This window comes from Vespa mandarinia, chromosome 4 (assembly GCF_050613455.1).
Source record: "Vespa mandarinia isolate Hongniang chromosome 4, ASM5061345v1, whole genome shotgun sequence".
Taxonomy (NCBI): domain Eukaryota; kingdom Metazoa; phylum Arthropoda; class Insecta; order Hymenoptera; family Vespidae; genus Vespa; species Vespa mandarinia.
In genome coordinates this window covers 10247473-10271316 of record NC_140813.1, presented here as the reverse complement: position 1 = coordinate 10271316, position 23844 = coordinate 10247473, and the positions used below count along the sequence as shown (strand labels likewise).

The 23844-nt window shown below is 31.0% G+C and overlaps 2 protein-coding genes across 5 annotated transcripts in view; both read right to left on the bottom strand.

Annotated features, from left to right (window-relative positions):
- Nucleotides 1-2502: 2502 nt before the first annotated feature.
- Nucleotides 2503-16349, bottom strand: NT1 (Neurotrophin 1). 2 transcript variants are annotated; one of them, XM_035869539.2, is made up of 10 exons: nucleotides 16223-16349; nucleotides 8935-9108; nucleotides 7157-7630; nucleotides 6164-6290; nucleotides 5890-6013; nucleotides 5569-5733; nucleotides 5042-5197; nucleotides 4603-4940; nucleotides 4254-4536; nucleotides 2503-2921 (listed from the first exon to the last, which is right to left on the bottom strand). In XM_035869539.2, exons 2-10 carry the CDS (start codon nucleotides 8995-8997, stop codon nucleotides 2690-2692), a joined length of 1962 nt encoding a protein of 653 aa, XP_035725432.2. In that variant the 5' UTR covers nucleotides 8998-9108; nucleotides 16223-16349; the 3' UTR covers nucleotides 2503-2689. The 2 variants fall into 2 exon arrangements, with proteins under 2 accessions (XP_035725432.2, XP_035725430.2); XM_035869537.2 differs by lacking the exon at nucleotides 16223-16349 and adding an exon at nucleotides 12419-12999.
- A 1917-nt stretch (nucleotides 16350-18266) lies between these two features.
- The window catches only part of LOC118443073 (uncharacterized), a 130804-nt gene continuing 125226 nt past the window's right edge, over nucleotides 18267-23844 (bottom strand). For 2 of the 3 annotated variants that reach the window (XM_035869529.2, XM_035869531.2), the window contains exons 7-8: nucleotides 20746-20986; nucleotides 18267-20407 (exon numbers count right to left, since the gene is read on the bottom strand). In XM_035869529.2, coding sequence (XP_035725422.2) covers nucleotides 20160-20407; nucleotides 20746-20986 — 489 coding nt within the window. In that variant the 3' untranslated portion in view covers nucleotides 18267-20159. Of the gene's footprint in view, nucleotides 20408-20745; nucleotides 20987-23844 lie in introns of those variants that run through there. The other variant, XM_085656744.1, reaches the window with a different exon arrangement.

Below are 23844 nucleotides of genomic sequence, written 5' to 3'. Positions count from 1 at the left end.
CACATGAGTGTCAATTTTTATTTTGCAAGATTTAGCGATTAGTCATAACAATGAAAATATACAAGAAGACATACGCAAAAAGAATAAAAGATAGAGAAGGATGATCAAGAACTTTCATAATTAACATGTGCTATAGATAAATGCAAGGATATGCATTGTAAACGATAGAGAAATTATGAGACTTATTATAAGTTAAATCCGCAATGATGTATCGATATCAATCATAAATAAAGAAAACTATACAAGGTAAATAATAAAATTAGTCTTTCTTCACTAATCTATTAATATGTATTATACATTACATTATATTGCGTTATAAATTGTATAATACAGTATTATATTATATCTCAATTTATAAGGATAAGTAAATATCAATATAATTAGTAAATATAATGTACTTTATACATATAAATAATTAAAATGAAAATAAATATTTGTTTTGAATAAAAATTCAATGTGTTTTTTCTTAAATCCAATCATTATTACACCAATTATTCTTCATATCCCAAATCGTTTTTGTATAGTAATCATATGATGCAAAAATAAATGACAGAAAAAAGTTTTCTCAATTTCATAAAGATAAAAATCCCGCAAAGTTTGATTTGTGGGAAAAATATCTGCTTTGTCAAAAATTTAACTTTTCAAACAGAAGAATATAACTTATCAGGAGGTAACATGATTTCATGTGCCATCTCTTCGTGAGTCATGTGATCCTGATACAAAACTCGATTTTCACTTTTCCAGGAATAATTTTCACTTTGTCCAGAATTTGTCAATTCTAAAAAAGTCAATTTTTTAAATAAGAAGAGTAATGGTAGAGGATTTAGTAAAGAACACTGAAAATTTTTCTTAAACATTTAACATTTAACATTTAACATTTAACATTTAACATTTAACACTTAAACATTTTTATTTTCATTGTTATTAGTAATAGTATATATATTGTATTTCTTAATTGTACAAAAGTTTATTTTATTATATAACTAGGGCTATAATATAACACTATAATACAATATAATAAATATAGTATTATAAATAATACGATATAACGCAATATAATATTGTAATAAAGTATGTTCTCATAGTAAAGTATGTTCCCATTATGCTTCTCAAATTACAGAGCTAATTAAACAAAATGTATTTCGTAAGAAGTTCGGCCTTCGTATGCAACATGTAGCCTAGTAACAGGCAACCCGCGATACGTGATTATATCACTTCGGAACACACAAATTTATAATATAATTTATAAAACTTTACAACAATAAAATACCTTATATGGTAAGTTGATGAATTCGTCTTAACAAAAGCCATCCAACTGTAAGAAAAAAATATATTTTCATATAAAAAAAAAAAATAAATTTGACTTCGAAATTTTTTCCACCATTTGATCTCTAAAAATATTGGCCCTATATAACATGTCTCTTCATATCAAACAAATCTGTTAAAAGATTATTTTAATAGGTTCAGTCTCTTACGAGATATTTCAATTTTTGTTTGATATAAACGAGACACCCTGTATATAAACGTTGGCAGTCATCGTGCTAATGAGTTCATACCACATGATTCAAAGTGCTACGAACTCTTAGCTGAAGCGTTCCACAGAGAAGATTCCATAATAGTTCTTTAGAAGTTTCGGTCGAAGGAAGAAAGTCGAAACGCATGCTGCATGGAGTCGTCACGCTTCGCGAATCGACACGGTTAGGAGTCAGATAATAGCTTTTGCCGAGACAAACGATTCACGGACGACCGAGTCAAGTAAATCGCTTCGCATTCTGTCTATTTGGTCTCACGATATTTCAAATATTTCGATTGCTCCTTTTTCCACAGAAAGAGAATCGCTACTTGTTTTTATTCGAATGAAATAAAAATAAGTGTAACCTTCTTTCAACGTTAACGAGTAGAAGTCGTCGACGATTTCGAAGAATTTATCGTCTTCAAATTCAAGTTTAATAATCATCTTTCCCTTTTCTTTTTTGTTTTGGATAATCACCTAGAATTTCATTTCCAACATATACATGTATATATATGTATACAAATGTAATGAATATGTATGTAAACATATGCATGTATATATATGTATATGTATGTGCGTGTGTGTATATAATAGATATTTATATATATAATATGTATATATTATTATTATTATTATAGGTATATGATAATTCATTTTATTTTCTTAAATTTAACGTATAAATAAAGAGTACAGCAATATATAATAATAAATATAAAAAACGGTCACAAACAATCGATCATTTATCTAGGATGACTTATGATACTATTATAAAAGTCATCTTTAATAAAAGATACATTAATGCGAACGAATATAATACTGTATTCCGATATTTAAGCACGAATTCGTCATTGAGATTCATATTCGTTATCGCATAAATATATATATATATATATATATATATATATATATATATTTATATATATATATATATTTATATATATATATATTATATATATATATATATATATATATATATATATATTGGACTTACATACATATGTACATATATTTAAAAATTTTTCGTTTTTAACAAAATTAATACATCTATCCTTTATATAATACACGATCGTTTGGATCGATTATGAATTTCGATAAATAACAAATACAGAAGAAGATAATTACAATTCTTTACGAAAGAACGATGCGTCAGGTACTGATAAAAGATAACGAGATATTCTAAGATGTTAACATTGGTTTCCAAGAATTCGAATCGTTTGGAACATCGGACAATTGCATTGGGAATTTGATTTCCGAAGATTGCAACATCGATGCTTCCGGTTTAAAGAAATCTAAGATCGGATGATAGTTATAATTGATTCGTCTTGGAGGTTCTTGATATTCTTCGTCAAAGCCACTATTTTGTAGTCTAGTAGAAATGTTTGTATCTTGATCGAACGGTTGACTATACCTGCACAAAGAAAAAGGATTCATTTTTTTGATACAAATCAAATTTGTTATACCGATTATTTCATTTTAAACGATCCATTCAAATATTATCGATTCTATTGGATTTTATAAACAAATGATTCAAATAAAAGTTTTGAGATTTGGAGGGAGAAATATAATTTATTGAAGATATTTTATAAAAAAAATTGTTCATGAGATACAAAAACCAAAATAATATCTTTTTATTGAAATCGATATTGTAAGTATGACGAAAGTTATAGAGAGTATCAATACGAATCCAACGAATATGTTTTCATTGAAATTTTATCGAGTTATAACGATAATAGTTATAGCTCAGTATGTCACGCCACTTGTGATTTATGATCTGTTATCTGTGTTCTATGATATAATTTGTGATATATGATTGCAATCTGTTTTCTTTGTTCTTTGTTTTGTGTTTTGTAATATGTGACCTGTGATTGTTCTTCCTAACTATTATAACCCGATGAAATATCGATGAAAAAATACTTTATAGGTACTCATTGAATTCATATTGGAATTCTCTATAACTATTGTTAAGTTTAAAATATCGATCTTCATTTAAAAAAATACTATGACTACAATATCAATCTAGATAAAATTGTCTAACTGTATCCTCTATAAAGTAATTGCAATAAATATTACATTTCTTCTTTGAAAACTTCACAACTTTTACTTGAAACGTTTGTTATCAAATCCAATAGAATTGGAAATATTTGGTTGGATTGTTTAAAATGTGACACCCGGTATATTGACTTTTTTAAAAAATTTCATGTCACTTCTCCATATTTGTCACGATATTTCTGTAAAACAATAACTGCATTAAACATGTATTAGTTAAATACTTGAAACTGGATTAACAATGTCTATATATTTCTTTCTTTCTTCTTTAATTTAGTATTTTATTTTAATTTTATATCTCATCAAAAGTGGAAGACAACAAAGTGTTTATTTTTAACATCTAATGTTCTTCTATTACAAAAAAAAAAAGAGAAAAATGTGCAAAACTTTCTAATAGTGATGATAAAATCAAGACAGTTATCAAGAGAAACCGACACTATATAATGGTCATCAAATAACATAAATATTAAATTTATCAAAAAACTATGAAAGAAAGAGAGAGAGAAAGAGAGAGAGAGAGAGAGAGAGAGAGAGAGAAAGAGAGAGAGAGAGAGAGAGAGAGAGAGAGAGAAAGAGAAAGAGTGATAAAGAGGAAAAGAGATTGACGAACATTTAATAAACCTGATTTAATTAATCATCAATACGACCTTACCAGAGAACTCTTTATACTTTCGTTTTTAATGATATGACTGACCTGTTAAATGAGCTATTATTAGAATTATCAGGGAGTTCCTCCATTTGAGAAATAGATTCCCTTCTGAACGGTGGTCTGTGTCTAGTAGGCCTAGAAGAATGTCCTTTATTCAATGGGCCAATGTATCCAGGAGCTCTCGTATTGGGTGCATGTTGATGAGGTAATTTATCGAAGGGTCTATGAACGGACGAGGGTACCTTTGGTCTAGTTCGTCCAGGAAGGGTGAAACTGGGTCGGCTGGTCGACGAAGTCTCAATCACCGGCCTTTTGTTACTGGACAATGCTGGAAAATATTTGTTTTGACAATCGTGATATCTCGTTAATAACAACAAATTTTTATAGTATTTACCGATATTCGAATCGTAGCTCGGACCTGGATTGTTGTATTTACTGACGTAATTATTATTGGGCTTGTTCAATTCTTGATAATCGTCCTTTGATTCGTTATTAGTAACAAATTCAGCTCCAGGAAATTTTTCTTTAGGTTTTAGCGGCGGATCTTTTTCATGAGGTGGAAATATCTCGGAATAACCGTGAACGTGACAACTGCAACAGGTAGGTACCTTAAATATATCCATATGTAGACCTAATTTTGAATCCCATGTTAACAATCGATGATAATTGTAAACTTGTACACAAGAGGAACGATAGTTCTCCGATATGAAGGAACAACTGCTTCGAGTATTACTGAAATAAAAGATAAGATATCGTTATTTTTATTAATTGAATCAATTTTTTCTGACTGTTCACTTAAAACGATAATTTTGTCTTCGAAAATCAACACTTACGAACACTTCTCCAAACGTAACGTTTGAGTATGCTCTCCCGTATTTATTATGTATTTCCAAATTCCAGATGCCGCTCTGGCCAATTGTGGACGTGCATATTTAACTGTAGACGGACATGTGAATCCTTCTTCGACATTGTCAAATGTATTGTCAGATCTAAGAAAAAAAATTTATTATCAGATGTTCACTATTGCATTTATGTAACTATATAATCAATGGTATATGTCTCGTGTGTTTTCTTTCAAAGGATGGATTGCATTTGAAAATGGTGAAAGTTAATTAAACGATGTGAAATATACCCTGAAATCGTTCTCACTCTATTAAGAAAAAGTTCTTTTTCTTTTTCTTTTTTTTTTTATTCTTTTTTTATTTTTTTTTATTTTCAATCTTTCCGTGTCTCCCGATTTCTAAAGCATCATTGTGTTCGTTAAATTATCGCTTACATTATAAGGCTATTTAACTGTGCAAATTTAATTGTATAAATAATAATCATGCGATTAATATTCATAGATATTATTTAAATTCACCTTTTGATTTCATTACTCTCGTAACGATTCTCATAACGATTTTCGTATCGATTTTCAAAAGGACCGGACGAATGGTCGTCGAATCTTCCCTCTTGTACCTTGTAATCAGTCAATAAAGCTGCCACCATGTCTTTGTTGCTTCTTAAACTCCTCGTTATTGCTTCGCTTTAATAGGGTAGAAAAATATAAAAAAAAAAAGGAAAAAAAGAAAAAAAAAAGAAAAAATTAAAAATTAAAAGTAAAACAAAAGTTATTTTTTACGCTATCGAAAATAAAAATCGATCTTAACTTTTGAATAATATTATACGCTATTGTACTTACTGCGGATAATCCGTAGCATCGAGGCATACAGTTTTAGAAAAGAAAGTACATTCCTTATCCGTGGGAACTCTCTTTGGCTCGGAAGGTTTTCTTGAAGGTCTCAATGGAGACATTCTCGATGGATCTGCAAAAGCGAAAAATCGAATTTTCCTTATCTCGGATGATCTTTTGCCAGGAAATAATGACATCCATGAGACTTTTACTTCTCTTTTTTTCTCTTTTTTCTTTTTTTTTTTTTTATTTGTTCACAACAAAGAAAATAGAATAGACCGACCTGCATAAACGTTTCTTCTGTTGAGGGAAGACGGTCTTCTCGTTGGTAGATTCACCGGTGGAGGCGGCGGCATCCGATAAAAGGGTCGTCTTCTTGGGACAGGTCTTGCCGATCGCAACTCTTGTGCCTTGAACGTCCAACAAAATTAAATTAAAAAAAAAAAAGAAAGGAAGAAAAAACAACACGAAGGAAAAGAGACGAAGATCGATTTCAAAGGGATCATTAACGTTAAAGTAAACCCTTTCGATCTCTCCGAGATATTTAAATATCTAGATATTCCACATTTACGACGTTGCAATTGCACTTTCGCATTCACGGTCATGCGCTAATTGTATATTTCGTTGAAGTAGAGAAAATTATCTCAGGAAATAAGAACACACATATATTTGTTTCGTTCTTTTTCTTTTTATCTTCTTATTTTCTTTTCTATTATTTTTCTTTCTTTCTTTCTTTCTCTCTTTCTCTCTCTCTCTCTTTCTCTCTTTAATAGCCATGTCGGGAAAAGTTTCATGAGGCATTGCGATTATGCATGGCAAACGTGAACTCCTCGTGAAAGTGTAAAACGAAAGACTCTCTCGGAGAAATGTGTTAATTCGTTTATATTGTTGATTCTAATATCAATAGACATCTTGCGAATTAAAATGATTTATTTTCAAAGGAGTAAGATATTTCTTGTATTTTCTTTTCTTTTTTCTTTTTTTTTTTTTCTTTTTTTATTAACCTTAAAGAAAACATTTTATGACTTCTCAAATTGCGACAGGATGGCATAGTATCAAATTACTTCCACCTTCCGAGGACGAGTAACGTAACAAGTAGCGAGGAATTCACATTGAAAAAAAGAAGGAAAAAGAACGAAAGAATGAGAAAAAGAAAGAAACAAGAGAGATAGAGAGAGAGAGAGAGAGAGAGAAAGAGAAAAAACAAGGATAGAAGACACCATTTCATAATAAGGATTATTATCCATATCGCGTTAATTAAGAAAGTTTAAATTACCTTTGGCAATTCCTCCGCAGTTTCCCTCCCGTCTTCTCTCTCTTTTTCCTTTTCGATCTTCACCTCATCATCTTCCTTTTTTTCTTTCCCTTCCTCCTCATCCTTTACATCCTTCTCTTTCTTCTCACCTGCTTCTTTCTCGCCTTCATCCTCCTTCATCTCCTCCTCCTTCTCCTCCTCCTCCTCATCTTCTTCGTCCTCTTCCATCTCATCTCCAGAAATGTCGTCGGAAATGATCCTTGCGATGTCTGCACTGATAGGCAACATCAGAGCTCTCGAGGCGTTCCTCCTGCTACTATCCTCATCGCCAAAGATAGATCGAGTCTCCACTATCGGAGATGACGGCGTTGTTTCGTTATCGCTTATTCTCTTTGAAATTAATCTCGCCATAAGCAACTTTTGCCGTACCGACATACTACGTATTATTGGTATTACCTCGCCGATCTGTTCCCTCTTCTCTGTCACTTTAAGGGCCTTTAAAAATTGAAATTAAATAAGTCAGTAAAGTCGACTGATTTTTTTTCTTTTTTTTTTTTTTTTTTATTTATTTAATCCTTATCAATCCAACCTTTAGTAATATTGCCGACTACACTTTTTTAATAATATTGTATATTATTTTATTATATAAAAAAATTATTATTATATTATTATTATTATATTATTATATTATTATATAATATGATATTATTATTGTTATTATTATTATTATTATTATTATTATTATTATTATTATTATTATTATTATTATTATTATCGTTATCAATCGTTGATTTCACATATTATTTATAAACATTTTTAATAATAACTTTACAAAACTTTTTTGAAATTAACTAGTAAATATACTATAGTACTTTTGGAATGATAAGAATTAAAATACCTTCATAAAAATAATTGAAATTTGACAAAAGAATAAATGTTTTTTTAATTATGAAAAAGTAATTGAGTCTTTGAGGTTGACTTTTTTTTATTTAATTCTTATCCATCCAATCTTCAGTAATGCAGACAAGCGCATTTTTTTATTAGTTATAATAATAATAATATTATTATATGAATATAAATAATAATAATAATATTATTATAAACTTTCTTTATTAATAATTATATAAACTTTCTTCAATAGAAGTTGACTAGAAAATATACTATAACATTCTTAAAAAGATAAGAATTTAAATATTTTGATAAAAGTATTTGGAGTTGATAAGTCAGTGTAAGTTGATTTTTTTTAGTTAATTCTTATCAATTTAACCTTTATTAATGCTGCAAATTGTATTTTTTAATAATAATAATAATAATAATAATAATAATAATAATAATAATAATAATAATAATAATAATAATAATAATAATATATTATTATTATTATTATAACATTATTATTATATAATATATATAATATAACAGTATTATTATATTATACTATATATATAATAATAATAATGTTATTATAAAGATATATATTATTATATACATATATTATTATTATCATTATCGTTATAAGTCGTTGAGTTTACACAATATTTATAAAATCTTTTAACAACAAATAATTATTGTTTAAATTAGCAAAATTTCTTTAAAATTGACTTGCAAACATAGCATAATTTTCTTGGAATATTAAGAATTAAATAAAGTCAATGAAAACAATGAATAATCAACGATAATTATAAGAAAAATGATTTCATTCAAGATAACATCCAGATAAAAAATAATCACACTCGTATGTTGTTTCAGATGAAGAAATCTTGTACTTTTTTTTCTGTTTTATTTTATTGCTTACTCACAGATTTCACTAACTCTCGTACTTTATCGGTCCTGTTCTTGACACTAATTTGCTCCTCGTCCATCGTCGAAGAAACAGAAACGTCCTCTTTCGTTGAGTTTTTATCCTCGTAGATTCCATCGTCTTTTCGATCCTCCTTCGAGTCGACGTTAAACGAGGATAGTAGTACGACCGCCTAGAGAGTGAAACGGAAAGCAATGTTGTTATTTTATCCTTTTTTCTTCTTCTTTTTTTTTCTTTTTTTTTTTTTTCTTTCTTTTACTTTACTACGTTTAAAGATATCTACGAGTAAAAATCATTTGTTATAATGAACAAGCATGTGTCGTATAAGATTCTTCGTATTTTAATAGATAGCCTGGAATTCTAGATATGTTTGATATGTGCGCGTGAAGTTATGCATTGGAAAATATTCATTCTCGAAAGATATATAAATTATGCGTTCTAATATTTAAAAGAAAATCTAGAATTATCTAAGATGGTATGAAAAAAAAAAAAAAAAAAAAAATTAAAAAAGAAAAACAACAAGAAGAAAGAGACTATTGCGATATCACGCGTAACAAAATATTAAAAAGATGAAAGAAACAAAAAGAAAGGATAAACTAATATATTCCAGTAGTTTTTAATTAAGAAATGATTTCAAGGCACAATTAAAGACGATGCAACTTCCTCGAGAAGGAACAATTGTAGCGCGTGCACAAGATAGTATTACATGTGGAGACGTAACAGTTATTCGTAAGAGGAAGCTCGGTTTATATAGCATTATCTACTAGTTTTCCAGTTAACTTAAGATTATCGCGAAGAGGAATCTCTTTTAAGGATCCCGAACAACAAGTCACCGCTGACTATACGAGTTTAGTGTCATACTATATAAAAAAAAAAAACTCTGAAAGAGTTTCCATTAAAATCTTATTTATTCTCTTTTGGTTAACTATATCTCAGTTAAAAATTTATGTAATAAGAATATGTATATACAATATATATTATACATCAACATATATATATATATATATATATATATATATATATAAATTCATTTATTTACAAATAATTTAGAAAAAATTTATTTGCCATTTTTCCTAATATTGGACGATACAGAAGTGTTATGTTTTCATTTATATTCTCTCTCTCTCTCTCTCTCTCTCTCTCTCTCTCTCTCTCTGTCTGTTTGTCTCTTGACTACAACACGTTCCCGCGTAAATTTCTTTTCCTATTGTCTTAAATAGCTAAATAAAACTTATACATCATTTTTGTATATAAGTATTCAATCATAAAATGTCCTGTTCACCTACACTCAGATTTGCCCACGTATTTCTATTTTTATCTCTCTTTCACTCTCAAATGTAACAGGTTCACTAGTAAATTTCTCGACCTATTGTTCTAAATAGCTAAATAAAAATTCATTCATAGTTTCCGCATGTAAAAATTAAATCTCGAAATATCCAGTTTATCTATATTCACTTTCGCCCACGTTCTGTCTCCTTCTTTCTCTATGTCTCTCTGATTCTGGAATATAATAGATTATCTCGTAAATATTTCACACTGTCTAAATAGTTATATGAAATTCATTCGTCATTATTGCATATAAGTATCTAAACCCAACATGACCTGTTCATCTGTATTCAAATCAGCACATGTATTTCACTATCTCTCTTTCTCTCTCTCTCTCTCTCTCTCTCTCTCTCTATTTATCTATCTATCTATCTTTATATCTTTTTGTCTCTTTTGAATACAACAGGTTATAATTTAAAATTCTCTTCCTATTGTTCTAGATAGCTAAATAAAATTAATTCATCATTTTTATATATAAATAATAAATCTTGAAATGTCCTCTTTACTAGTATTCAGTTTTATCAATGTATTCCTTTCTTTCTCTTTCTTTTATTCTTGAATGTAACAGATTTACTCGTAAGTTTCTCTTTCTATTGTTGTATAAATAGCTAAATAAAAATTCATTTATTATTTTCGCATTAAAGATTAAATCTCAAAATATCCAGATTACCTACATTCATTTCTGCTTATATATTTTTCTCTTCTCTCTCTCTCTCTCTCTCTCTCTCTCTCTCTCTCTCTCTCTTTCTTTAGAGCAAAATAGACTCTCACTTAAGTTTCTCACTTTATTGTTCTAACTAGCTAGATAAAATTAATTCTTCATTTTTGTATATAAATATTGAATCTCAAAATATCCTGTTCAGCATTCACTTCTGCTCATATATTTCTCTATCTATCTCTCTCTCTTTTTCTTTCAATCTCGAATATAATAACTTCTCTCGTACGTTTCTCACTCTATTGTTCTAAATAGGTTGAAAAAATTGATTCGTCATTTTTGCATGTAAAAATTGTATCTTGAAATATCCAGTTTATCTATATTTACTTCCGCCCACTTACTTATCTCTCTCTCTGTCTCTCTCTCTCTCTCTCTCTCTCTTTCTCTCTCTCACTCTCGAATATAACAGGTTCTCTCGTAAGTTTCTCACACTGTCGTTCCAAATAAACGTCCTACACGAAGTGCTATACTAAAGTTATAATAGCTGCCTTATCGAGCAAATTCACGATAAACATTTCCCAACGTAGATGGATCGTATAGACTAATACGATAAGTTTACATCTATTATCCGTCGTGAAATCGCCATAAAATAGGAAACTATGTTTCTCTACGAAGCCATTTTTCATCCCGTTCTACGCGTTTGTAATCGACGTTGACCCAGTAAGCATCCGTGCAAGACAAGAAGGAAGGAGAAGATGAAAAGGTAGGAGAAGATAAAAAAAAAAATAAAGAATAAAAAAAGAAGGACGTGCAGAGGTCGACAACGATTTCACTGAAATCATTTTCATGATCGTCATTCGAACGAATCTTTCTTTCTTTTCTTTTCTTTTCTTTTCTTTTTTTTTTATTTCTCTCGTAATTGCCATTTTTAAACAGCGACGTAGTTTCGATCTTTCTCTTTTAATAGCCGAGAAAGAGAGAGGAAATATGCAGATGACGTTAATGAACCTTTCTCCTGAGAGGGAACTCGGTATTCCGGCATAAACGAACGTTCTATTACTTTTCCTCGTTCTACCGGCTTCCTCGGATCAAGGCCACGGTAAAGGTTGTTCCACTTTATCGAGATAAAAGTTGACTGAGACAAGTGCAAATCCGTTCAAGGGGACGTTCAACCCTTTGTAATTTGTTACCTTTGCTGAGTTAATCGATTCGACGACTGGAAAATTGTTACTATTTAAAGTCTCGTTTTGTCACGGCACGATTTCGTTTCGCTTCCGTGATTATTTCCTTCAGAAAAAGTTAAATAATATTATTTCTTATTTTAAAACATTGCCCCTGAGATAATCGTTATACATATATATATATATATATATCGTAAAACCGTTCCACGTAATTAATTTTATCATATTAATTCTATCAATTGTAATATTTTTTGTTCCTCTTTTTTTATTTATTTTTTTTTTTTATTTACTTTTTGGAAAATCGAAATAAATTTTCTTACCAAAATTATGAAAGACCGTCGTATTCTCATCTCAGCTTCAGAATTTTTAATCTATCTCTCTCGGAAAATCTATAGATTGATTATTTATCACTGGATATACACACGCGACGATCCACTGAAAGAGCCTAATGATCGTTATTTATAATTTATCAATCGTATAATTCGCGAACACGAATCTTCGTACATCTGTTTCCTATCGAGGTCAAAATTCAACCGACTTCATCGAATGGTTTACTACTGATCTCTTCTTCCAACAGCGCGAAACTCGCGAGCTCGGACTTTCAGTCTCTTGATAGCAGATGGTAGAGGTGGTGGTGATGGTAGTGGAGGTGTACCTAGGGGAGGTGGATCAAAAAAGGAAGAAAAAGAAGAAGAAGAAGAAGAAGATTCGTTCCCCTCTATGTCGTGTCTACGCGGGAGCCACGTTTACACTTTTTCTCGAAACATAAACATTCTCTATACAGCACGCAAAACTTTTAACACACGAGATCGTTTCCCCATATATGATTGTTTTTATAATTCTTTCTCTTTTTTCTATCTTTTTTTCTTTTTCCTTTCTTCTCGAGAATAAAGAAAAGATATTGTTTTCTCTTTCTACAAACACGATCGTACAAACTCGATATTTGCCCCGTTGAATGAACTTTTTCATCGCAATGAAACTTTGAGAAAAAAGTTCACGTACATTTTCGCGAACTCATCCTTGTTTATTCAACTTCTTCGTTGGACAAAATTTTATGGGGAGAGAGGGGGAGTGGGAGGAAAAGGAAAAAAAGAAAAAGGTAGGAGGACAAAAAAAGTGCGACGTTCGTTTTCGCTTCGATCGTTCATAAAATTCATGCTCGTTGTTAGCAATAAGGCAAATAGAGGATGTTATATTTAAGGTCGTTCCATTACGAATTGATAATTTTATCCAACGGAAGGAGAATCTCTCTCACAGAAAAAGATGTTTCGTTCGCTTAGCCGTGACCGAGAAAACCGGAACGTAGTACATAGTTAAGTATCGTCGAGATACTCGAGGCGCATGTCTTGTGTTGCTTCGACTGCCGAGGAAGAAGAAGAAGAAGAAGAAGAAGGAAGAAGAAGAAGAAGAAGAAGGAAGAAAAAGAAGAAGAAGTCGGCCACTCTCTTCCTGCTCTCTTCTTATATATCTACTCTTCGTTCTCTTTGTGTGAAGTCTTTCTTTCTTTTAAAATAGCCTAATCTCTATCTTTTTTTTTAATTATTATTGTTATTCTTTTTTATATTTTTCATATGATCTCTATATCAAGAAGTTGCGTTAATATTAAACGTTAACAAAAAAAAAAAAAGAAGACAAGAAAAAAGATTCTTTAAAATTAATTAGCGTAAAAACATTTCACGGTATAAAAAAAAAAAAAGATACAAGAAATAAAATAAAAAATAGAATATTTCACTCGAGTCCGGGTTGATGAACTTTCTTTATAATAGATCTCTTTACTCTCGAGATTCGTTTCGCGACTGGCCAGAGGTTGTCTCTTTTAGCAGGTGCACGATGAAGCGAAGGGTGAAAGCGCCTTGTACTTACCAGTACCTTTACAAGATAATACATGAGTGAGACTTTAAATACGATGATTCTCGTTTCTGGTAGTCTTTAATAATTAATATCTACCACTCTCGAAAATTATCCACAGATTCGTCTTTAATAATACTCGATCGGAAAATATATTATTACAAAATTATCAAAGTACTTACATGTAACTAAGTACTTAACTATTATTCGAACATAATAGGATAAGTAAACTTTAAACTTTCTTGTTATTTCGTCTAACAGTCGTTTTCTAATTTCTCTCTCTCTCTCTCTCTCTCTCTCTCTCTCTTTCTCTCTTTCTCTTTCTCTCTCTCTCTCTCTCTTATCGGATAATCTATGCTTTTCTTAAACCATATACTAGAAGTGAATCGAGTGAAAGTTATCTCGAAGTGAAGCATGAAACCGTACGATTCGATACCTTTTATCGATGATTTTCTTGAGAATATTCAAAGAACATTTTCAATGTCGTTTTCGTTTGAATTACTTCGATTAGTATCGTTGAAAAATTTCTGATAGTTGAAATCATTTCTCTGACTAAAATATGTAGGTCAGTACACTCGGGTAATTTCGAGTTTGTATCAGAAGACTTTGGTCGACCAACTTGCTCGGTTAGAAAGAAAGGAAGATGAAAGATAACTCAGCGATGAATAAGACTTTTTAAGTCTCTTTCTCTCTCTCTCTCTCTCTCTCTCTCTCTCTCTCTCTCTCTCTCTCTTTCTGTTTCTGTTTCTGTTTCTGTTTCTCTTTCTCTTTCTCTTTCTCTTTCTCTTTCTCTTTCTCTTTCTCTCTTTATCTCTATCTCTTTCTTTGAAATATTTTTCGGATATACGCAACAGAGATCGAAGGAAAGTAGGACAAAACCAGAGGATCTGGTTTTCGAGTTAGACGTCATTCTTGTTTTAGGATTAGAAAGGACCGCAAGTCCTCTTTTATTATCATACATATATACATCTTGATATATGTATTCATATATATATATATATATATATATATATATATATATATATACATATGTAATATATATACATATATTTATAATAGGCATACGTATAAATATGCTATATAATCGAGTTGCATCCTGTCTCATCTGTGCCGACGACGAAAGACTTTCTCTGTCTCTCGTTTTTCCTTTTTTTTTTTTCATTTCTTTTTTCTTCTTTTTCTTCTTTTCATTTCATTTCCTTTTTCTTTTTAATTTTTTTATTCCTTCTTTTCTTCTCTTTCTTTTCTTTCTCTAAAAAAATCTCAATCATCGTTTCTTGAAATTGAACGTGTAACAGGTGCAACTTAGTCAATGTTAATAGGCTTTCACTATTATTTTTTATTAGATTCGTTTCGTAAACATCGAAAAAGACTATTTTTCTATATATATTATTACTTCAAGATAGATCTAATAGATAAATAATTCATGATATTTCTATTTTTTTCTTCCTTTCTTTCTTTCTTTCTTAACATTAATATCGTGACAGCGGAAGAGCTTCCAACGAAGTTATCATCTTCGTTTGTTACCCCCTCCCACCGTAGGATACCTAACTCCCTCATCATTTTCCATAACCTCGAGCCATAAACGAGCCTCCCTACGTTTTATGGTTATTTCAAGATTTCAGGAATGCGATCCAATTTACGATAACGATTCTTGTCCAACACATGACCGTGCGTACGGATCGTCCACTTTACTTCTTTTCCTTTCAAACGGAAGGAGAAATGAAAGGAACTAAGAGGAAATTTCGAACATTGCAGGAGATGATAGAAGAAGATGTACAATCCGCAATATCCAAGCAATGCAACGACGACAACAACGAGAATGATTGGATGTTTGGACAAAATATTGCATGTACGTGCTCTTTCTCTCTCTCTCTCTCTGTCTCTCATCCTCTCAACTCGTTTATTCTTCGTAACTTCCTATTAAATTTTTCTTTTTTTCCTCTTCTTCTTTTTTTATTCTGCACTTGTACATCCCTCGTTCGTGCAGAAAGCGTGGGAAGAAAGTAAAAGTACGTCGATCATTTTCCGATCTTCCTTACAACGCAGGAATAACCACGTCGGTGGTCCTTCATATTAAGATTTATCTTTCGATTCAATTTTCGAACTTTTTATTATTTTTTGTTTTTATTCTTTTTTTTTAATTTTTATTTTTATTCTTTTTTTCTTTTATTTAAAAAATTTTTTTTTCTCCGCCCACCCCCACCCTCGAAGAAATATGTAACAACGTGAAGAGATTACTAAAATAAATATAAAAATTCCGAAATGGAGCTTACCGTGCACTCGAAGTACGAGAGTTTCCAGTTCCTTCCACTTGTATTCTCAGGATTCGAGACTCGTTCGCGAGTCTACATGAATCAAAGACGAGGCCGCAGTAAGACTCTTTGGCAAGATATCGAATCTGCGACGTGGGAGCGATAAATAATGGATTCGCAACACTGTACTAAAGAAGAAAAATAAAATATAAAAAACTCATGCGTACGGTGAGTGAGTATAAACGTACTGGCAAACTTGAAGAAATAAGATAGAAAAGAGAGAGAGAGAGAGAGAGAGAGAGAGAGAGAGAGAGAGAGAGAGAGAGAGAGAGAGAGAGAGAGAGATGGAGACAGAGACAGAGAAAGTACTATACATACGTACGTAGGTACGTAGGTAATAAAGCTAAGCCTTTGAGCCAAACGTGAAAGCTGACTTCGTCGTTACTTTGAAACTTAATCTTTGGATTCGTTCGAGAACGTTGCGCTCGTATTTTATAAATCTTGAAGATCGTAAAGTCGAACACAATTCGTTGCTAATTTTCCTGAGTCATTTGTTCCATTCATACTGTTCTCTCTTTCTCTAGAACTATGTTAAAACACGTAATCGATGTTATACCTACTTTTACAAGTGTCCTACAATTAACTTAATAAGATATTTCATAATCAGTGAAAAATCTTAATTGTATACTTCAGAGAGATGTTAATTAAAACGTTAACATGACTGTTAATTGCATAACTCCATTCCATTATAACCATGGATTCTTACAGTATATAAATTTAAATTTTACCTGATTATTGGCTAACCTAATCTACTTTTGTTATAGATGATCAATTTTTTATATCGAGACATTTAAATATCTTCCAAAAATAACAAGCATTTTTTAAAAGAAAGTTCAAAACGAAAGTCATTTTCGTTTATGAGGGAGGAACGAGAAGAGGGCAACAAACGCAACATTGTTTTTTTTTATTCGGCGAATATTTTCAACGATTTAACTTAATATTTTTAATCGGGAATTGTTATAATTTCTGCAACGGAATCTTATTTTACGTATAGGAAAGAAAATCAATTTTTCTCAAGTCTCTATTTTCTAAGATTTTTAAAATTTTTTTAGACAAGAAAAAAACTGTGGTAATAAGAATTATAAAAGAGAACAGGTATTTCTTCTTAGAAAAGTATTATTTTAATAAATATTCCAAAAGGACGGCCCTTACCTTACTAAATCAAAAAAAAACAGGATAGGAAAGGACGAAACAGGTCAGGCAACTGGCAACTGACAAGTAACGACTATCCTATCCTGTGTATTGAAAGTGAGGACAGTCGTTTTGAATATTTATTAAAGTAATATTTTTCTAAGAAGCAATTCTCGTTTCTCTCTTATATCTCTACTTGATTTTATTTTATTTTTTTTTATTTAAACAATGTTAAATATCGTAGAAAGTGAGGACTAGATGCTAGAAAAAAAATTTTTCAAACGATAAACTTTCGTTTCCTTTGGTTTTTTTGATAAAATAATTTAAATAAGATAACGCTACAAAAATTAGTTTTCTATTTAAACAAAAATATAAAATCGATTTCGAAGTAACCCTGAAAACATTCAATCAGAAATGAACAACGCTGTAATGTATAGTCCCACGAAACTAAGAAAAAAAATTTTTGTTTCAAACTTTCCTTTTTAAAAATGCATTATTTTCAAGATTTTTAAGTGTCAAAATTTAAAAAACAACTCACCATACATATATATATATATATATATATATATATATATATATATACGTATGTATAAATAAGGAAAGAAAAAAAATAATAAAATGTGTCTCAAGCGTAATATCGAGTCTTTTAAAATTCCGAAAGAGTACAAAAAGTACAAGTATTGTACATAGATACGAGTTTAATGTTTAATTATTTTGTCATTTCATATGGAGGTATGCTTTCAATCTCGACATATATTTCTCGCAATGGAAACGTGCCGAGCATGGGTGTTAATTGACGCAAAAGCTTCCACGAAGTGAATTAATTATAACAATCTCGAGTAAGAAAGCGTACATATATACATGTATATGTATGTATATATATATATATATATATATATATACATATATATATATATATATATATATATATATACGTATGTATAACATATGTACATACATACGCTTACGTGTACGTGAAGAAAGATTTACGATACACGTACGCCCACGCTACTCGTCCCTACCCCGCGGCGGTCCACTACAATTTGTTACATCGTCGTAATTAAATCGACGCGCGGCGGATGTGTGCCACTTTAATTAATTTAATTAAAACGTTTCCCCGGATAAAGAACTCGATCAAGAGAGAGAGAGAGAGAGGTAAGTAAATACTCGCTATAAATATCGATCTCTATCGACATTTCTCTCTAAGATTTTTTCATTTCAAATCTTTCGATTTTACAAGAAACCTTTTACAAGGATCTTTATCTTTATTTGTTTCTTTTTCTTTTTTTTTTATATCGCAGTCGAAATAAATCAATCGGCATGATGACGTGGTAAAAAAAAAGAAAAGAAAATATTACTGAGAGATCGGGTTTTGCTTGGATCAGGTAAAAGATCCGAAAGATTAAAGTGTCCGTTGAAAAAATCGGATAACGTTTACTGACAAAATAAAAGACAAAAAAAGAAAACTTCTTAATACAATCGTCGAGTCTACATACATTGTTTCTTGTATTATCTCTTTCTTTTTTGTTTATTTTTTTGTTATTTTTTTTTTTTTGTTTTGTTTTGTTGTTTTGTTTGGAAGGAGAAAAAACATCGTATAACGTAAGGATCAAGACGCAACCTCGTTTCTTTCTTTCTTTTTTTTTTCTTTCAAGGTGAAAAACGAACGTTAAACGATCGAGAAACTCGGTTTTATCAAGATTTGCAATAACTATAATATAGCAATTATAAGATTAAAACTTAATGAAATAATCAACTGACAACTCTGGGGTTCCGATCGATCTTTAACAGTCGATCTCTTTTAAACCGGCAATAAATTTTCTAAATTTTTATCGGAAAAGTGGAAAAAATAAAAGAGATAAAATGAATCATAATACATCGACGATAATCAATCGATACCCCAAATGTGTCGAAAGACTAGAATGATTAAAAATAAACGCCTGCAACGATATAAAATCTATCTTCCTACTTATTATAATAATGACGATATCTAAAATAATTATAATGATATCATGATGAAATAATATTGATACAATAATTATAAAATGATGGAGAACATAAGATAAAAATTCGTGCCTTTTTTTTTTGTTTTTTGATTGGGGGTAAATACGTTAAACAAAATACATATATATTTTTTGTGTAATAACGCAACGATTGTAACTTCAATAATATTTACAAGTTCGCGACAACGAAATAAAAGTGATGAGAGGAAAAAAAAATTATGATATCGCGAAAGAGATATTAATATCTTTGTAAAAACACGATGCAGTGTTATTGTCGAGTTTGTCCTGTTTAAGATAATTAATTAGATTCTAACGAATAAATTAATATTATAGCACATTTCGAACTCTAACTAATGGTTTCTGTGATACACATGCTTTACGATCGAGTTACAAACGATACTCTCGTTAAAGAAAAATTCTGGACGGATGGACGTAAATCTATATGAAGATAAATTTCTCCCTTATCCCCTCCCCCCCATTGTTCACGTTTAAATCTTTACCTGAGCACAAACGTGATTTGATTGTATCGCGCATATGATAAAAAAAAAGAAGAAAAATAAATTAACGAATCTTTTTCTGGTTCGTCTCGACCTACGTAAAGTTCGGCGTAAAAAATGGCAAACTTCGTTCGTTTTCTAATATAAACTTTCGATTGCTTCGATAAATCGATCTATGATATTTCTTATCTCTTTCGTTTTACATTAAAGATCAGAATATCGAAGTTTAGCAAAAAGTAAGAAATGAGTAGTTTAATCGAGATGGCGTCAGTCGGTGCACTCGGAAGCGAAACTCTCGAGATCGACGTAATGGCCGTTCATATTGTCCTCGAGAAGTTGTGCCAGATCCCTCCTTAGAATTTGAAATTCTGGTCTGCGGTCGGGATCAGCGTGCCAGCATCGGGATATCACCCTGAAGAGCTCGCTTCGACAGTGGGACGGTCTCTCGAGGCGATAACCGCTTTGCACGTTCCGCATGACTTCCCTTGCCGTCATATCCGGGTACGGCGTTGAGCCTAAACAACATAAAATATTTTGTCAGTTCTCTGTTCATCTTACCGGGATTTATTCTCGAGAATTGCCTCAAGCAACGATATAATCCGACTTGTTTATTAAAGGGTGCCTTTAGCAAGATAAAGAATGATTGTGACACTCGAAAGAAAGAAAATATATGGTGGAGGGGGGGTTTATTTGTTAAAAAAAAAAAAAAAAAAAGAAAAAGAATAGTGTATTTAATCGACAATATTTAATCTAAAAAAAAAAAAGGAAAAAAAAGAACGAAGAAAATGTCTTTCTCAGACATTTTTTGGTCGTACCGTTAAAAATGTCATATCTTTCATTTTTAATAACGTACCGAGCGTTACTATTTCCCACATTAAAATGCCGAAGCTCCAAACATCAGTCTTCGTAGTGAAAAGAGAATAAATCAATGATTCTGGTGCCATCCATCTTATCGGCAATGCATTTCTACCGTGTCTCGTTTCGATCACCTCGCCGTCTTCATTCGCGAATCTCGACATTCCAAAATCCGCGATCTTGCAGAGTTTGTTGTGATCAACTAAAACATTCCTAGCTGCGAGGTCCCGATGTATTATCTGAAAAAATACGATAAAAATGTATTTAAATGAACGTACACGTACAAGACCATAAAATCTCTCTCTCTCTCTCTCTCTCTCTCTCACACATTATTATCTCTTAATATTTAAATATTAAATACAAATAAAGACACTTGGTTGAAAAATATGAACGAGCAAACTCTCGCTAGAATCTTCGGACCTAGTCTAACCTGTAGATGATGCTAATGAACCAAACAACTCAATGCCAAGGCAAACAAGATATATATATATATATATATATATATATATATATACATATATATATATATATATATATATACATATATATATATATATATATATATATATATACTCACACCCAATCTCTTCTTTAATGATTTCATCTCTTAGATTTATTACTTCCCGCCGTTATTTTCGTAACCAGCACGAAGACGCTGCGAGACGTCCATCAATTTGCGAGAAAAAAAAAGCTCCCCAACGTGTTATGTATTCGATAAGTATAATAAAATGATTTTTTTATCCGCATGTGTAAGAACAATAATCAATAATTTGTTGTACGTGTGCCGTGGTCTTCTTACGTCCTTTGAATTACCACGTGATCGTTGGAACATACCCGTTATCATTCTAAACACAAGTTTGAAGACACAACTGCTCTCACTTCGTTGCCAGCTGTATTTCCACCTCCTTCGTTACTTTATCTTAATAATGAGCAAGTAATTTAGCCTTCGTAATAGTTAAATACGGACAAGGTTCGTCTTATCTATAGATGCGAATGATGCGTACCATGCTGATCCTTCATTTTCTTTTTCTTTTTCTTTGTCTATTTATTTTTTCTTTTTCTTTCTTCTTTTTTTCTTTTTACCTTTTATAAACATCGATGTTATGCGATCGGCGTAAATCAATTTAATTATCAAAGAGATAGAACGAGATTAGATAAAAAAATTTCTAAGAAATAGCATCCGTTTTCCTTGAAATTTATTTAATAAAACTTACGATAGGAGATATATCAGATAACGTCCTATTTCGAATAATAAATAACCTCTTGAAATCCTTGTCAATCAATGCCGGCACAAGGCGTCCTTTAATCACCAAAGATCCGTACGGTTAGTCACGTGCGATATTAGATGCATTCTCTCTATTTCAAAGCATTTTCGAAGATAGGAGAGATAAGTTTGCCTATGGCTGAAATTACCTATGAGAACCTAGCTCTTTCTTCTCTTTTCTCTCTCTCTCTCTCTCTCTCTCTCTTTCTTTCTTTCTTTCTTTCTTCCTTTCTTTCTCTCTTTTTCTTTCTCTTATTCACGCAATTATCCATCAAGTCGAGAAGATTAGTTTTCGCATTGCGCTTCTGGGAAGCCATTATACGAACGGAAACACGCAATTCGTTCTTTCAGAGAAGGCTATCGACAATCCTACTTTTTAAATTTTTTTTTGCTTTTCCTTTTTGCCTTTTCTTTTCTTTTCCTTTTTCGACCAGACAAAAAATAATTGACTAGTGTTATTAATTTTTTTTTTTTTCATTACTTTTCTTTTTCGAATGTTAATAGATCGAATACCGAAGGAATCCAACATACAAATATGCAGGACCTTCTTTTTAAAGATTTCTTAAAAAATATTTTTTTAATGATTTCGAAAACTAAATATTTTCCTTAACGAAAGTGTGATATGTTCAATTTAAAAAATATGGCAATGAATTTCTCCTATATACCTTCTTCTTTTCACTAACACGAAATTAAGATAAAAGATTTTAGAATTTACCTCTATTTGTACGACAACCATTTTGACAGGTTTAACTTGTTTAAGAAATCAATTCGATCCTTTCCTAAAATTTCGTGTAAATACAACATCGTAGAAGACTTCGGTAAGAGAACGTCTTAATCGACCTTGGTGTTCGAGATTTCGAGCGTTAGTAGAATTACGATCTTTTTGACATAGAAGAAGAGATACGTTGGAATATCCGTGAATTCTAAAATAACGGAACGAACGTGTAACTATGTATGTATGTAAATACATCGACCGAGTTTTATATCGTTTCTTCAAATCTGCCGTTTCTTGTATTTCCTAAAAAAAAGAAAAAAGAAAAAGAAAAAAAAAATAAGGACATTTAATCCATTCTCGTCGAAAATAATAAGAGTAGGTAAGTAAGTGCTTACATACTTTAAAAACGGAAGCTGAGATAACATACGATTACGATTCAAATAAGAATGACGTAAGTCGGATTTAAACATTCCTTACATCGAATATACAAGGCCTTGTTACGAAGTCACGAATTACTTACAAAGAACCGTCCAATTTGTCGAGTTTGATAAATAATTACATACAAAAGAAATTGCCTATAGGTGTATATTAAGACAAAATTAAATGAAAGATAAGAAAAAGGATGAAGAGATTGAAATGGATAAAATTCGTGTGTACATTATGACGTACAACGATTAAAATTAAAATTGTTTTTAATTTTCAAGAGAAATTAACGAGCTTTGGTATATCTATGTAAACATTTTAAATGATCGTAGAGGACGATCGTCGAGGTGTCGGCATTGAAATTTATCACGATTCTTTTCCTCTTCGCGAAGCACGCGACTACCATGAAAGAAAAGAAAAGAGATAAATGGAAAGGGAAAAAGAGAAAGAGAGAGAAAGAGAGAGAGAGAGAGAGAGAGAGAGAGAGAGAGAGGGAAAGAGAAAAAGAATAATAATAAAAAGAGGATTGAATGCGCGGCCCGTTTCGTCGTTTGGCTCTCTCTCTTTCTCTCTCTCTCTCTCTCTCTCTCTCTCTCTCTCTCTCTCTCTCTCTCTCTCTCTCTCTCTCTCTCTCTTACGTTCTCTTCTTCTCAGCTCCACGGGCCGCGCAAACTTACTTTTTCTTACCGCGACAA